Genomic DNA, 15,721 nt, shown 5'->3' on the forward strand with positions numbered 1-15,721 from the left:
GCTCCCAGAGCTCTTCCCTGGAGTCCACAAGCAATGGCAGACACAGTGCCTCATCGCCGCAGCTCCCCAGCACGGAGGAGCTCACTCGGCCCATATCCCCTGACAGCCCCGAGATCATCAGTGAGCTGCAGCAGTACGCGGAGGCGGCAGCCGCGCGGGAGTCCCGGCACAGCTCTCCCAGCACCAACGCGGCACAAGGTCATGCCGCCCGCACGGACAACGCGCCCGGTGCCACAGCCCGAGGAGCTGAGCAGCGTGTGGGGGTTCACTGCTTGGCCCCCTCCGTGTCCTCGGCCCTGCCAGCCGCCAGCCAGCATGCCGATGCCCACTCGGTGTTGGACTTACGGGGCAACAAGCGCAAGTCGACATCACCGTCGGCTCCAGAGGAGCAATCCCGCAGGCAGCAGAAGAAGCGCCAGTTGCCATCGTCTGTGCAGCCGTATGAACACGGGTACCCAGTCTCTGGTGGGTTCACCATGCCTCCTGTCTCTTTAAACCACAACTTAACCCATCCATTTGCCTCCCAACCAGGAAACTCCTTGTACATGGGCGCTGGCTCCTCTTATTACCAGCTGCCCAATTTACTCCCAGACCCTCATCTGGTGTTCCCTGTGACTACTGACCCTCTGCTGACAGCCGGCACCGCCAGCTCTTCTGCTGCTACCTCAGCCACCGCCAGCGTCCCCTCATTCATGCTAAACCCTTCTCTGGCAGGGGTGCTGCCCAATTACTCGCTTCCCTTCACGCAGTCACTCCTGCCCGAGCCCAGGATGTTTGCTCCTTTCCCAGCCCCTGTCTTGCCTAGCAGCCTTCCCAGGAGCATGGCATCTGCCTACCCTGGCTACATGTCCCCTCACTCGGGCTACCCGGCTGGGGGTCTCCTTCGGTCCCAGGTGCCTCAGTTTGAACCCCAGGAGGTCCCAGAGGTGGGATGCAGCTCTAATGATGAGGACAAAGACGACGATGTCATAGAGATCACAGGGAAATAAAAAGACCCAGCTCCTGCTTGGTCTCAACTCTGCCAGGAGGCAAAAGTTGCAGGACCTTTCTGGGAGTCAGGATTTTCCCTCTGGGCCATGGCAGCAGGTGGAGAAGGATGCGAAGGGTGTGGCATGGGGGTGGTTTTGTTATTTTTGTTTTGTTTTATTGTTTTTTAGCTGTCAAGGATAATTGTATTAGGGGCTGGGAGATGGGAGAGGGAAAGGGTGGACCTCTGAGGGCTGAGGGAGCAAGAGCCAGGGGAGGAGGGAAGCAGCAATGCAAATCATAGGAGTGCCTCCCCCCATGCTCTGTCTGTCTGTCTGTCTCTGTTCTCTGTCTTGTCTGGCCGTGGAGGCTCAGTGTTGTGAGTCACTGCCCTTCTCAGGCCTGGAGGCGTGAGCTTGACCACTGGCAGGGCCAAGCTCCCTCTCACATGAACTGCCTTATCTGTGAACTCTCACTGCGAGAGGGGTGGGCGGGGGGTGACTCCAGCAGAGGTTGGGGGCAAAGTGTTTTTAATGGGGAGGGAGTGGGGAGACTTCTACATTGTGTATATTGGGGCAGGGAGGGGAGGATTGATGTGAAAAAAAAAGAAAAAAGAAGAAAGGAAAAAAAAAGATAAAAAAAGAAAATACCCCACAAACAATTTGTCACCCTCTTCAAATTCACATGAGACTAGTGTGAGGGCTCCAGCAGGCTCCTGCTGCAGTCAGGAGGGCAGTGCTCTCATGGGGGCTCCTCCAGGCCCTTCTGGAGAGTCCCATCCAAGGTAGGTTGGCCCTGTGGGTCCAATGCCAGCTCTGCGTGCCAGGCCGGATAAGTGGAGCAATCCCAGATGTCTTGGTGGCCTTCAGAGGGGAATCCTGGAGACTTCCCCAGCTCCACAGCCCTACCAGGCTCTGTCAAGGCCATGTCTCACCCTGCTGTGGCCCACCAGATCCCAGGGTAGGTGGGCTCGCTGCTGTTTCTGAACAGCACCAGCTAGTGGAGAAGGTTGGAAGAGGGACACTGTACCCAGTGCCAGTTGCTGTTGAATCTGTGACTGGAGGGACTTCCCCCTGCACAGAACCTCTACATTAACTTATTTCATGAAGGCATAATATTTATTGTCTGGGAGAGTCTGTCTTTCTACTTTTAAATTAATTTCCATATTAAAAAAAATAAAAAGCTGGCCTCCATCATGCAGTGGTTGCTTGTTGGGTTGTCTGTGTGGGGAGAAGCAGTGGGTTAACCAAAGTGTAGCCTTAGGAGCAGGGCCAGCTGTGGAGGTGACCTGTGGCTGGTCCGTGTGGCATCAGCTGGATGTGCCCCATCAGGAGCTGCTCTGGTGCTCAACAGCCAGAGGGAGGATGGAGTCCTCTTGTCATTGGGCAGGTGGGGGAGCACATGCGGAAGGCTCCTGTGCTCATTCCCAATAAGGAGGAGGTCTGTGAGGTGTGTGGAGCTGGGAAAGCAGAGCTCCTGCTGGGAAGCGCCTTTCCCCACACAGGGAGGAGCACTTGGCCTAGCCCTGCTTGCCCCCATGCATGCACAGGCTGGTCTGGCCCCAACAGTGAGCACTCTGGCTGCTCACCTCAGGGCCAGGGCTTCTAGGGAGAGGCTGGGATACCCAACTGCAGCTGGACTTGGTTTGTGTGACTGTGTGTGAACACGTTAGGATGGAGACTTGAAATCCAGGAACTCCCAGGTCACATCTGGGTGTGACCAGGCACAAGCCGTGCTCTCCTGTGTGGGATGTCCTTGGAGCAGTAGCAGCTCAGAGGGGATCTCTGGGCCATAGAAGCTGCAGTCACTGGTGTTTGCTGGGACCAACTAGGTGTTGGAAAGGGCAGGATGTCCTGACATCCTCCGCTAAAGGGGTGCAGGACCTTCTTTCCTGAGAGAGAGAGGGGGAAGTGTGCATGCATGTGTTACAGAAACAATAAAAAATGTTATGGGGCTTTCCTAGTGTCTTTCTCTGTTTAATGGACATTGTCTGTCAAACATAACCACACCATTCATAGAAGCCTTAGATCAACAGTTTAGCTATGCAAATTATTTTAATTATTTTTTTTTTTAAACAAACATTAAAATAGTGCTTTCTTCTTTAACATATCCTAGGAGTTGAAAACCGAGGGGTTCTGAGCAAACTGCTGGACAACTTGTCTTTGGATGCACCATGGAAATAAAAATCAAACCCCCCCACAAAAGTAACAAAGCAAATTAACTGATGGTGTTCATGCAAGTTTCTCCAAAGACTTGACAGTGCTGCATCTGTGAGTCATGCCCTCCTGTGCTCTGTGTGTCCACCTCATGCACAACCCTATGACACTGATTGTATGACCAGCTTGCCCAGATGTCCGTTGCATCCCTGTCAGTTTTCTGGTGGATTGGGGGAATGGACCTAGGCAAGGGCTTTCCTTGTCGAGAGTAGCAAGTGTTGAGACCTGCGGGCGTGTGTGGGAGTCTGGAATGTAAGCAGATTCCCCCACCAGAGCCCTGCTGCAGCCCCAGACCTTCCTGGTGGAGGTCAGGGTAAGGGGGGTCATCCAAGGGACCCTCCCCCATCTTCTGAATGGGGCCTGTGCTGGGACAAGGTGTGAAGATTTGGTTGGGGGCAGTCAGCATTGTGGCTCTGGATGTGGTACTGGTGGCTGCACACCATTTTTTCTGCTCCTTGCGTCTCCAGGAGAGCTCCCAGGGCTTCCTGAGCAGGTCCTGGCACATGCCCATTCTGCCACCTGATATCCTGCCAGGGTTCTCCAGCATAACTGGAACCCTGTGGCCATAGGAACTGGGAGCAGCTGGCACTCAGCTGCCATGGGGTACACATTTTGTGCCCTGGTCTAGCTGTTAACCTGGCACCATGGTGAGGTGTGAGGGCTCTCCTGGCTCCTGCATGGCCATGGCAGCCTGGAGACCCCTTGCCATCCTCCCATGGTGTGCGTGGCCTGAATGCAACTGGCTGTGAGGGGCTGCCCCTGGCTGGTGAGCACCCACAGCTCCAGGCAGCTGCACCATGTTTGCCCTACACAGCAAGTGCCCAAGTGCAGTCCCAGCCCTGCCTCTGCCCCACCTGCCAGCCCTGGGCACCCCCTTATGAGGGGACAGGTCCCCTGGTCCCAGGCAGAGCCATGGCTGAGAGGTGAAGGCAGAGATGGCCGTGGTGCTCTGGCCACAGCTCCCACAGAGCTGGCAGTTGCTGGAGCTGCTCCAAGGCAACCGGAGGCACCTGCTCTCCTGCAGTGCCGTAGGAAGGATTTCCTCCACCCCACAGGAGCTGCAGGGCAATGTGGGTTATCCAGGGTCTTTCTGAGTGGGGGGAGCTCTCCAAGCCCTAAAACTCCCCACCCATGAGACCCACTCTCCCCCTCATCTGCTCTCCCCAGGCTTTTCTCCTCTCCAGCATGTGGTTCTGCTGCAGAGGATCCTATATCAGTTTCCCTGAACCTGGAACAGGGCCTTGCCCTGCATGGGTTAAATTTTCCTTTTGCTGCTGAATTTGTCTCCAATTGACCTGAAGGGAAGCAGCTGCCGGTTCTCAGTGGAGTGACACTGAGGATGGCAGTGCAGGACTCTCTGCTGGGAGTTTGGACAATAAGGAAGATTTCTGAGCACAGCCCTAAGGCCTGGACAGAGCTGTGGGGCCTCGGGAATGGCCAGCTGCCCTCCACATCACCATCCAGACCTTAGCCCTTCCCTTATGTGGGAGGTTTCCGCTCCCGGGGACAGTTGGGTGAAGGCTGGGTGCCACGGGCATCGGGGACTGTGGCTGCTGTGTGCCCTCATCTTAGTGGGCTTGTTGCCCTCACTGCTGAAGGGGCTTTTGGGGCATCATAAGGGGCTGCAGGGTGGGGGCAACACAGCCCAGCCTGGCGCACGTTGGGCAGGATCTGCTGTACATTGTCCTTTCAGAGCACCTGGGCGGGTGATGGGATGGGTGCAGATACTTGGAGAAAGCAAATATTGTGGCAAACAAAGGGTGGGATTTTCAGGGGAGCTTCAGTAGAAATTACATGTATTTTGACTTAATGATGTCAACAAATCATAGAATCGTAGAACAGTTTGAGTTGGAAGGGACCTTAAAGATAACCTTGTTCCAGCCCTTCTGCCATGGGCAGGGACATCTTCCACTAGCCCAGGTTGCTCCAAGGCCCATCCAGCCTGGCCTTGGACACTTCCAGGGTTGGGGCAGCCACAACTTCTCTGGGCAACAAAGTCAAGTGGCTGAATGCACGAGAATTGCTGCTGGTTTGGGGGCAGTCTCCCAGACAGCCTGGATAAGGACAGCAAACACCTTCACAGATGGTGTTTCTCGCCACTCTGGGACAAATTTTGTTGATCCAGTCTTGGAAGGACCGGGGGGGGAGGGATGGGGCGGGGGGCAGAGGTTAAATGGGGAACTTAGTCCAGCTAGGTTACAGTGAGGTGATGGCTCCTTGCACCTCGGAGCAGGCGCTCCCTGCACAGGGACAATGGGGCAAGCGAGGGAGAGCAATCTCTGCCACCTCCCAGGCCACCACCGCTGCCTCTGCTGCTTCGTGGCACCCGGCTTGGAGCTGGAGTCTGGCAAATCCACAGGAGCCCGAAGGAATCCATCACTGAGTCTCATTTGGGGGTTTGTGTTCGTTTTTCTTTTTTTTTTCTTTTCTCTTTTACTACCGCCTTAGTTTGTGGCCTGTCTTGTTGTGGTTGGAAAGAGGAGTATTGCTAGCAGGGTGGGTTGGTTGGCCCCACACATGATCATGTGCTTCCCTCTTCTCTCTGTCAAATGGGATGTGTTCGCCTGATCTCCCAGAACAGAGACTTTGAACAATTTGTTGTTTATATGATGTATTTATTTTTACTTGTGTTTCATGTCATTTTTTAAAAAAATAATAAATTGTAAGTTGGTATAACTGCCTGTTGCATCTCTCTCTTTTTCTTTTTTTCTTTTTTTTTTCCCTTTTGGTAAAATAAATGTTAAGATTGAAAAAGAAAACAGTGTGGTCTGAAGTGGGTTGGAGATGGGTTGGGCATGGGCATCTCTGCACACCTGGAGCCCAGGCTCAGCCAGCAACCATGTCCTGCTGTCTTCAGCAGCATCTGGGCTCTGTTGGCACCTGGGCAGCTGCCCAGGTGAGCATCCTGCCACCTCCAGAGGGGAGGGAGGCTGGATGCACCAGTGTCCATGGCCTGGCTGGGTGCTGCTCGGTGTCAGGAAACCTCTGTCCTCTGTGCTTATTATTGCTGCTGATAACGATTGTCATCAAGGGCCAGGGGAAACAAGGAGAATAAATATTCTGCAGGTAACTGGAGTCTCGGAGAGCAGGTACACACTGTGTGCCCTGGCCCTGGTGCTCCGTGGGGCACATGGAGAAGCAGCTGGGACTGGCAGGGATTGAGGTAGTAACAGCGAGGCATTTCTGCATGAGAAGGCAAGAGGTGTCCCAGAGCTGATGCCAACAAGGAAGAAGGGCCCTGGAGAGACCAGAAAGGGAGCTGTGGGCAGCCCTGTCTCCCTCTGCCCCTCACAGGTGCTGGGGGTGCCTCCGCACCCGGCCACTCTTGCTGTCCAGGGATGGGAACCTCTGGTGCCAGGCTCTCTGCCGCTGCCTGTCCTGGTGCCGCAGGGCACTGCAATACGCGTCCAGGCTGGTGCCCGGCGCCCCCAGCGCCCGTGGGAAGCCCTTGTAGCCTGGCTGCAGGTCAGTGCGGGGCCCGGTCCCTCCTGCCTCAGTGCCCTTGCTCCGTTTGTACGGTGGCAGCTCCATGGCCTCGTGTCTGATGAGGCGGAGGCTGTACCGGGTGAGAGGCCGGGAGAAGGAGCGCTCCACTGCCTGGCACTCATAGGTGCCCACATCCTCCCTCATCAGCTGGCGGATCAGCAGCCCTTGCTCCAGCACCAAGAAACGTCCATTGTTCCTGACCTGGGGCAAAGACAGAGAGCATGGGTCAGTCCCCGGGGACCGAGCCACCCCTGCTCCCTGTGCCCACTGCCCTGTGCCCTGCACCTCGCTCAGGCCCATCTCCTCGCCACGCCGCACCAGCCACCGGATCGTCGTCTGTGGAGAGCGGGCCAGGCACTCAAGGAAGGTTGAGTTCTTCTCCACTCCAAAAACCAGCTTCTCCACAGCAGCAGTCCCTGTGCAGGGAGCAGGACGGCAGAAGGGGTGAGCACACAGTGGGAGCTGCGTGATGTGGGAAGGAGGGCAGCACAGAGCACCCAGTGGGGGCACTGGTCTTCCAGCTCCATCCTGCCTGCCCTCCTGGAGATGGCTTCTCCCTGGACAGAGCTGGCTGCCCACACGGGGACTCCTTGAAGGGGCTGGGGCACTCACCCTCTGCTGTGTCCTGGCACTGGCTGAGCAGGTCAGACTTCAGCACGTCCTGGCAGCGGGCACGCCTGTGGGGGAGCAGACATGGCTGTTGGGTGGCACCTACCCTGGGCTGGGGGACCCCTTTGTGGCAGAGCAGCCAGGGAGAAGGACCAGAGAGGTCTGAGGCAGGCAGGGTGAAAGAAGGGGTCTGGGGCTGATGGATAAAGCTCCACTTGTCCTTCCCTGCTCTTTAACAGCATCCCTTTGCAGGGCTACAGCAGGGCTAGCCTGGGTTTACACTCACCTCTTCTCAGTGAGCAGATGTGGGGCACAGGTCCTGCCATCCCAGGTGCAGTAGGGATCCCTGGCCAGGCAGCAGTCGGTGCAGGTTTTGCCATAGAGCTCGCAGCGGTACAGGGAAAGCTGGAGGAGCCCATGGGTGCTGCTCACAAACAGCTCCTGCTGCTCAGGCAAGAGGAACAGCAGCAGTCAGAGCCCACAGCTGGAAACCAGGGCTGGCAGGGGCAGAGCTGCTGCCCCATGCTGGGGTGGGGGCAATGGGGGACAGCAGGAGGGTGAGACAGAGCCTGTCACTCCCCTAATGCCCTGGCAGGATCCCATTCCCTAAACGTGCAAGCCCTGGGAACAAGGGACTCAGGTAGAGGGGCTGGGACCAGCTGTCCCCTGTCTTTGGGCTGTTTTAGGGAGGAGGAGGGAGGACTCACCCGCTTTGGTGATAACTTCATGTCCAGGATGGGAGAAGGCACCTGGAGAGGAAGAAGGAGCTGCAGCCATGTCAGTCCCTCCTGGGTGCCCCAGCCTGTCAGTGGGGTTGTGTCCCCAGGGGTGGCTGGATGCCAGGCCCCTGGCCCAAGTCCCTGGTCCCAGCTCCACCTACTCCATGGAAGCAGCTTGGTCTGGCCCTGCCCAGCATGGGCAGCACAGGACAGCTCTGCCCAGCAGCCATGCTTTCAAACCGGCGCTCAGTCCTCCCATTTCAGTTTCTGTGCCACCCACATTCTCACCAGAAGCTGGATGGGGAGCTGGGAGATGACTTGGCTCCAGCCCCACTGGCTCCCCTCCATGCTGACAACACACTGCCTGCTGCCCAGGGCAGGTGGGAGCCCGGAGCCCTGAGGTGAGGGACCTCCCTGAGAGAGGCCAGAGCCTGCAGCAGGGTTGCCATGTGGCGGGGGGAGGCTGTGGGCTCCAATCATTGCGATCCAGCCCCCGTGGTGCCATCGTGGCCTCTCGTACCTTAGTGACACTGATCTCCTCCAGGCTGATCACCTCAGTGCCACGGCTCACCCCGCCAGCCAGCCCCACTTTCAGCACTTTGCCGTCATCTGTGAAGGCAGTGGGAGAAGGAGCTGTCAGGGCTGGGAGCCCCTGGGGCAGCGGGGCCCGTGTGCCACACCAGCTGCCCCGTGGTGGCAGCGTGCCCGAGCTGGGCTGAGCTCCCACCTGTGCCGAGGAAGAGCACGTCATGGTGCCGGCTCTCCATCTCCAGCCGGTGCACCAGCAGCCGCCGCAGCCGGTACGGCACATTGACCCGCACCAGCACGGGCTGGCGGCCCTGCGGGGATACGGGCTCCCACATCAGCTGGTGGCTGCGCATGAAGCTGATCACCTCGTCAGGGAAGTCCTTGGTGGACCGCAGGAGCGGGTCATACGTCTCGCTGGGGCACTGTGTGACCAGGGGCCTGCATTAGGACCAGGCCGGGCTTTGCCACTTTCCCCCGCAAGCGCTCCCCAGCCCCTTACCGTGCCGGGACGGGGATAGGGGACACGGCCCTTGTATTCCACCCAGCGATAGTCGAATCCCTCCTTGTGAGCAAAGGGGCCACTGAAGGCAGCTCTGATGGCAGCCATGGAGTAGACGCAGACGGCAGAGCCACTGAAGACGCCACTGTGGGGAAGCACAGGACTGTCAGTGTGGCTGCAGTTCCACAGGGCTGTCAGTGTCCCTGCAGCTCCACAGGGCTGTCAGTGAGGCTGCAGTTCCACGGGGCTGTCAATGTCCCTGCAGCTCCATCGGGACCAGGCGGAATGTGCATGCCCATTCCCCTGAGCCCACAGGGTCCCCTGTCAGCCCTGGAGCCATGCACAGCACCTCGGGGGTGACAGAAACCCCTTTGGCATAGCCAGTCCAGCCTGGGGGACCACTGGCTGTGCTGATGCCAAACCTGCAGTTTGGCAATGGGCTGGTGAAACAGCAGCTGGGAAAGCAGGGGAATGCCAGTGGCCTTTCCTTAGCCAGCAGGGTGCTGGTCCTGCCATTCTCCATTCAGGGCTCCCTGTGGAGCACCACTGGCAAGGGGCTGAGGGGCTGGACTGCCCCACACAGAGGTTAATGAGGGTCCTGCTCACCTGGAGACTGTAAAGAGGCCAAAGACAAGGGGGTTCTGAGGGTCCCGGGTGTGCAGGAGGAAAACATCTTCTGCAAAGAGAGACATTGAGGTGAGGAACCCCAGAGCTGAAGGGGTTCCAGCATCAGTTCAGAGAATGCAGACAGGCATGCTTGAAGCTGTGCCCTCCTCCCTGGGGCATGCTGGAGGGGGCAGCTGTGGCAAAGCAGTGTTGCTCCCAGCTGCAGACAGAGTTGGGCACTCACCAAGCTGGTCAAATTGGGTCTCGGTGCCCTGGGGCCCAGGGATGGAGCACACCAGGCGGGCCTTCAGGAACGTGCTCCAGCGGTTGATGAGACTGCGCTTCCCTCCAACATCATTCTGCCAGGCACCAAGAACTAGATCAGTCCAGCCTCTCTGAGCCTCCCCTCCCCTTTGCTGTGCCCTCCCTGTTCCCATGGCAGGACACCCCCAGCCCTGAGCCTTCTGCTTTGTGGTCGGTGTGCAGTGTCACACTCACATCTCACTGTTTGGGATGCTCCTTGGTCCAGGGGAGGTAAAAGCCCATCTGGTGGGACACCCTCCCACAGAATGCTGGCCTTTGTTGACTGACCTTGCAGACCTGGGACACCCTCCCACAGAATGCTGGCCTGTGGTGACTGACCTTGCAGACCCTGGCCACCCTGGCGTGGATATGCCGCCGCTCCCACTGCCCAGCTTCCACGGCTGTCTCACGGAAGAAGATGTAGACCTTGTCATCATGAGGGTTGTAGGTATCAGGGATAGCATAGGCACCGATGAACGCAGGCTCTGTGGGGGGAAGGAACAGCACACCATGGCCCTGTGCCCCCATCCCACCCTGTGGTACTGCCCTCAAAGTCCCTGGGAGGTGCTGAGGGATACACAGGATATGTGGAGACCAGGTTACCCAGGAGACATAGTCCCATTCTCAGTGGAGCACATGCTGGAACATGGATCCCACCAGTGGCTTCGTACTCCCAAAGAGGGGAAGTGAGCCAGACCACAGAACTATGGCCCCAGTGCTGGCCCCAACCTCTACCCAGCAGACAGGAGAACCCCCTGCACCCCATGAGTAGCCCTTGTTCCTACCATGCAGCCAGTGGTCCTGGTTCTGCTCCGTGCGGATGTAGCTCTGCTCGGCCCCATGGACCCAGGTCCGGAAGAAGGCAGCACTGCTGCCCATGAAGTCACTGGAGGTGCCTGAATACAGCTCCCCATCTATAAGGTGAGTGTGGTGTGGGTGGGAAGCAGCACTTTCCAGCACAGACCATTTCCAGCACTCCCTCTCCCGGCACCGCCTCTGCTCCCTCTCACTCTTACCGATGAGGAGTCCCGTGAAGGGCTCATGGGGGCTGTATGGGCACCGTCCTCGTCCCGATTCCAAGGAGTGGGTCACCAGCCGTATGTTGGGAACCCCAGGACCCTGTCAGAGCCAAGGGGCAGATGTCAGCTCAGGGGAAGGCTGGGAACAAGCTGTGATTGTGGGGAAGGGTGGGAAGGAAGCTGGAGTGCTCAGGTCTGTGATGAGTAGGTTCCTCAAGAGGGATGCCAGGATTTGGTCTCATTTCCATGGGACATCCTGGCACTGCCAAGCCAGGGATGCTCTTGCCATGCAAATTCCAGGGACTGCATCAGGCTGGCCACCCGCCCCAGACTCTGGGGCTCCTTCTCCATTTTCTCCCTGGGAATTGGGGTCTCGGCACCTTCTGTCAAGGGGTCTTGTCTGCCCAGGTGCTGCTCACCTTCCCCCTGGCTCCCAGCTGGATGAAGGCACAGACAGGCTGGTAGGAGCCAGTGCCACAGGCGAACACGTGGCTCCTGTTGAAGGGCTGCAGGAGGCGGATGAAGTTGGCACACTCCGTCTGTGCAGAGGGAGATGTTTGTCAGTGAGTCCTGGTGTGTCTGCTAGGGATGCAGAGCCTGGCCAGATCCTGCCCCAGCAGCTAGCCAGCTGGGCTTGGCTCTGGCTGGCTCCACAAGCCCATTCCAGGCAGACCCACAGGCTCCCTTTTGGGGTGACAGGGATGTTTAATATCCATGGTAAACTGCCAAAGGTGATGAGACAGGTCTGCCAGCCCTGCTTACCTCCACATTCTTCCCTGCCAGCTGGCAGTGCTCCACTTGCTCCCTGGAGGCTGGCCAGAAAATCTGAAACACAAGGACCCCTCAGATGCAGCCCGTGTTTCCCTTGGCTCCCATAACACTGGTGGGAATAGGTTCAGTCAAAAGGCACTGCCAGGCTCAGGTGCATGGTGAGGACATGGAGCTGCTCTGCCACAGGTCTGACACCACCCTGGGACCCCAAGGCCCAGTAGGCATCCTGCCAAATTAAGTCAGAGTGAACCTAGTGCAGGGACAGAGCCTGGGTGGGCCACGGCACGCCCAGGCAGTGGGCAGGCTCTCCTGGATCCCAGCCCATGGGAACGCCAGGCTGCAGTGCCTTAATGGGCTTTTCTTTTGTTGGACTTGAGCTGTGCACCCTGCCAGCAGGATGTCTTGGGATGACATTAGTGGACTCACTGCTGGAGTTGTTGCAGCAGCAGCAAGGACTAGGTGTGCCTGCAGAGCTCTGAGCACTGCCCATCATCCACCCAGGTCATCTCTCCTGACCAAGTCACCCTGTCCCTCCCTGGCGTCAGCCCGTCCCAGCAGGGCTCAGCACTGCCATGGTTGGGTTGACCCAGTGATTGAGACATCCTGGTGTAAATGTGTCCCCAGTGAGGTTAGAACAGCGCAGTTCCGAGTACATCCACCTCCACACCCTGATGCTGGGACAAGGAGTGGTTCCCAGGGAGGAAGAGGCCAGCCTGGACAGGGCCACCCTCCACCCAGCACTGACCTTCTCAGGCTCTCTGCTGGGATGGTCCAGGTGGAGAAGGAAGATGTGGTTTTTTCCTCCCACCATCAGCCAGGCTCTGTCTTCATCCACCAAGAGAGCTTGGAAATCCATTCTATCCCCTGAGGCCAGCAGCAAGCGTGAGCTGTTGGATTTCACCAGATCTGAGGAGCACAGTGTGGGAGAAAGGGAAACCCTTCCATGAGAGACACAACCAGCAGCCAGAGGCCTTGTGCTCCCTCACTGGGACAGCTCTGGTTACCTATCCTTGCTCCAAGGAATCACAACATTCCTGCCACTGCCTTAGAGAAACCCACTGCCCTTGGTGCCCCTGAGCTCATCATGGACATTCCTTTATGTCGTATTCGGGGAAAAGAGTCACTTACAGAGAGGAGACCTGTGCTGACCTTGGCCTACCTGGGCTGGTTTGCAGGGCACAGAGCAGGACAGAGGGCCAGCCCCAGGAGCCCAGAGTGCTCAGCTTCCAGCCTGCATTGCAGAAGAACTCTTGGAGCCCCAAAGCCCCTGTGCCCTGAAAGTCAGGGAGAAGATGGAGCAGACACTTGGTTACTGTGCCTCCTGGCATGTTTTCCCAGCATTTCAGATCAAGAGAGTTTACATACAAAAACAGTTTGGGCTATTTGCTGGGGCAAAGCAAAGCTGGGGCTGTATGGAAACAGAGCTACTATAGCTCAGTCTGGACACTCTTTCTGACCACCCTTTGAGTTTGTGAAGAGGCTGCTGGGCTTTACCCCATGCACAGGGAGAGGCCTATGTATCGGAGAACAGGGACAGGCCCTTGTAAAGCAAGTTCCCAGCTATGTCCCAGGTGCCACTCCAACCCTGAACCCAGCACCACACATTTCCCATTCTGAGTCCTGAGCATTAGACTACCTCTAAGTGCTTTTCAGAGCACCCCTTTGGCACTGCTGGAGGGACCTTTCCAAGGGGAAATTGTGCCATGGACACAGCACAAGTCTGTGGAGAACAGAGACAGGAGAGCAGGAAAGGCTCTGCTGTTCAGGCTGCAGCTTCTCCTGTGCAGCAGCCGGGGTGGCTCACATGGCCCTTCTGGCACAGTTGCAGCCATGTGGGTGTGTGAAGGAGACAATAAGCTCTTGTCTCTTGGTTAAAACCCCTGAAACAACATCCCTGGGGCCCACATCAGTCTGTGATGTGCAGCGCCAGATTTGGTGCCTGGCTGCTGGGACGAGTATCCCCCAGTGCCGCCAGAGCGGCGGCTGCACCAGGCACCGGACCACAGCAGCTGCCACCCCTGGGTGCCTGCTCCCAGAGAGCAAGACAGGAGAAAACAGCACTGGGGCAGGCCTTGGGGCTTCCAGAAATCATAACATACAGCTTTCCTCTGCAAAAACACCAGGGTGTGGCTGGGGATGGGGATCTGGCTATGCTGGCAAGGCTGCTCCAGCTTTGGGGTTGTGCAGGGCTACAGGCGAAGGTGGGGCCATGGGAAGAGGAGGTGGAGATGAGCTGCACTGGATGGGAACTGAGTGGAGGTGGAGTGTGACTGGAAACCCAGAGAGATCTGTAAGACCCAGGCTGAAAATCTGCCCCAAATCCTTTTGATTGAAGCAGGGTGTCGGGAGCAGAGAGAGCGAGGCTGTCGAGAGGAGCCTGTGCTGGCCAGATGGACCGAGTGTGGAGGGGAGTGTGGGTGGATGTGCAGCCTCAGGTGCAGGTGGGGTGTACGTGGGCATGGGCACGGCTCCAGCCAAAGGGAACCGGCAGACCCTGGAGGATGTCTCACTTCCTTCCACCCCATATCCAGGGCAGAGGGGAAGCAGGGCCAGTGTCTGTCGCCTGGAGACACCACTGACGTCCGGTGGTCCCTGCTGGGTTCCGCAGTACGTGGATCCTTGCCTGGATCCAGCAGCCAGGCTGGCTCCCAGTTAGTGCTTCCCTCTCCCCTTCCTCCGGGACTAGAGCCTCTGTTATGAGGTGCCACAAATCCTCCTCTGCCAGAAGCCACTCCCAGATGCATCAGGGAGCTTTTGGCTCTCCTGCTCCCATAAAAACTGTGCACAGCCCCACTGCACTCCCCACCTTTCCTTGGGTGCCTCCTCTGGGTACCAGGGATACAGGGGAGAAGGGTTCCAAGCCATTTCACACCATCTGAATGGGATTAAAAGCTGAATTTCTTTCCCTGCCTCTGGGCCATTGTCCCTGCTGGATCCCCCATGGGGTGCAGTGCATCACTCACCCTCCTGCGTCTGCCAGTTCTCCCAGGACCTGCCTGATTCAGGGGAGAAAATGTCAGGCAGGGCTCTGGGGAGGAAGGCTGGAGTGGGAGGGCAGGGCAGAGGACAAGGCTGGTCCTAGTGAATGTCACTTGCTGGTCACCCTCTGACCTGCTGAGAACAAGGTCAGGCAGGGTGATGGAGGAGCCCTCCCTACTGCCCTGGTTAATACCTGGGAGAACCCTGGAAAGACTCACTGCCCTGCACTTGCACCCTCTGGCAGGTTAATGCCCAAGAGGGTCTGAGCCTGATCCGTGCCATATCTCTGCTCCCTCACCAAGAGCACATTGAGTGCTGTGATTCAGACCCAGGAAGCTGCCCCACAAAAAACAGTCACTTCTCACCCCACAGGGCATTTGATCTAAATCCAGCAGCTGTGCCACGGCCAAACCAATGGGTGAGCCTGGAGAAACATCCTCTCCTTTGTGTTCATTATCTCCCAAGGCCACGGTGTTTGTCTTTATTGCCGGGACCACTGCAGCCGCCTTGTCCCATCCATCACCCCCGCCTGCCCCTCAGCTACAGCATCCTCCGTGCAGGGCGACCCTGGGCTTCCTGGGGTCACCTCCCGGCTGTGCCGGAGGGCTGTGCTCTCCCTTCCCCCCGCCACCACGCACAGCAGCCCACGGAGGAGATGCCTGGAGTCCGGGGGAAGCTTGATGCTAAATCGGGCTCTGGCCCCTCACTGCTACCGGCTGATAAGGGCCGTGCCGGGGCAGCCCTTGGTGCCGATAACCAGAGCCCCATGACCTCCCTGCCCTCCGGAGCACTCACTGCGCGGTGGTGCCCGGCTGGGCTGGCTGAGGATCAAAGGCTGGCAGAGGACCCATTTGCCAGTACCTGGGATATTCTCGCAGGAGCAGCTGGCAGGCGAGCTGTGATTTCACCGCACAGCCACCCCGCTGCACAGCCTTGGGAAAGAGAGGGCTCAGCTCGGGCAGCGCTGGGGCTGCCCCAGCCTGACCCCGCTCAGCCCAGGCGGCCCCTGCGCGGCCGGGA

At 58.0% G+C, this 15,721-nt stretch overlaps 2 protein-coding genes across 6 annotated transcripts in view; one reads left to right on the forward strand and one right to left on the reverse strand.

Moving 5' to 3' along the window:
• Positions 1-5,858, forward strand: part of RAD54L2 (RAD54 like 2) — a 71,256-nt gene extending 65,398 nt beyond the window's left edge. For 4 of the 5 annotated variants that reach the window (XM_071550610.1, XM_071550612.1, XM_071550611.1 and 1 more), the window contains one exon: positions 1-5,858. In XM_071550610.1, the coding sequence (XP_071406711.1) occupies positions 1-989 (989 nt within the window). In that variant the 3' untranslated portion in view covers positions 990-5,858. The other variant, XM_071550614.1, reaches the window with a different exon arrangement.
• LOC139669820 (semaphorin-3D-like) overlaps positions 5,562-15,721 on the reverse strand; it is a 23,047-nt gene continuing 12,887 nt past the window's right edge. Inside the window, exons 3-18 of the mRNA XM_071550621.1 lie at positions 12,468-12,628; positions 11,714-11,776; positions 11,371-11,490; positions 10,949-11,051; positions 10,718-10,846; positions 10,272-10,417; positions 9,874-9,988; positions 9,630-9,699; positions 9,024-9,168; positions 8,724-8,946; positions 8,517-8,605; positions 7,985-8,026; positions 7,564-7,721; positions 7,281-7,345; positions 6,954-7,084; positions 5,562-6,869 (exon numbers count right to left, since the gene is read on the reverse strand). Of these exons, the coding sequence (XP_071406722.1) occupies positions 6,471-6,869; positions 6,954-7,084; positions 7,281-7,345; positions 7,564-7,721; positions 7,985-8,026; positions 8,517-8,605; positions 8,724-8,946; positions 9,024-9,168; positions 9,630-9,699; positions 9,874-9,988; positions 10,272-10,417; positions 10,718-10,846; positions 10,949-11,051; positions 11,371-11,490; positions 11,714-11,776; positions 12,468-12,628 (2,159 nt within the window). The 3' untranslated portion in view covers positions 5,562-6,470. The remainder of the gene's footprint in view (positions 6,870-6,953; positions 7,085-7,280; positions 7,346-7,563; positions 7,722-7,984; positions 8,027-8,516; positions 8,606-8,723; positions 8,947-9,023; positions 9,169-9,629; positions 9,700-9,873; positions 9,989-10,271; positions 10,418-10,717; positions 10,847-10,948; positions 11,052-11,370; positions 11,491-11,713; positions 11,777-12,467; positions 12,629-15,721) is intronic.

The sequence above is a fragment of the Pithys albifrons genome, chromosome 3 (assembly GCF_047495875.1).
Source record: "Pithys albifrons albifrons isolate INPA30051 chromosome 3, PitAlb_v1, whole genome shotgun sequence".
Taxonomy (NCBI): domain Eukaryota; kingdom Metazoa; phylum Chordata; class Aves; order Passeriformes; family Thamnophilidae; genus Pithys; species Pithys albifrons.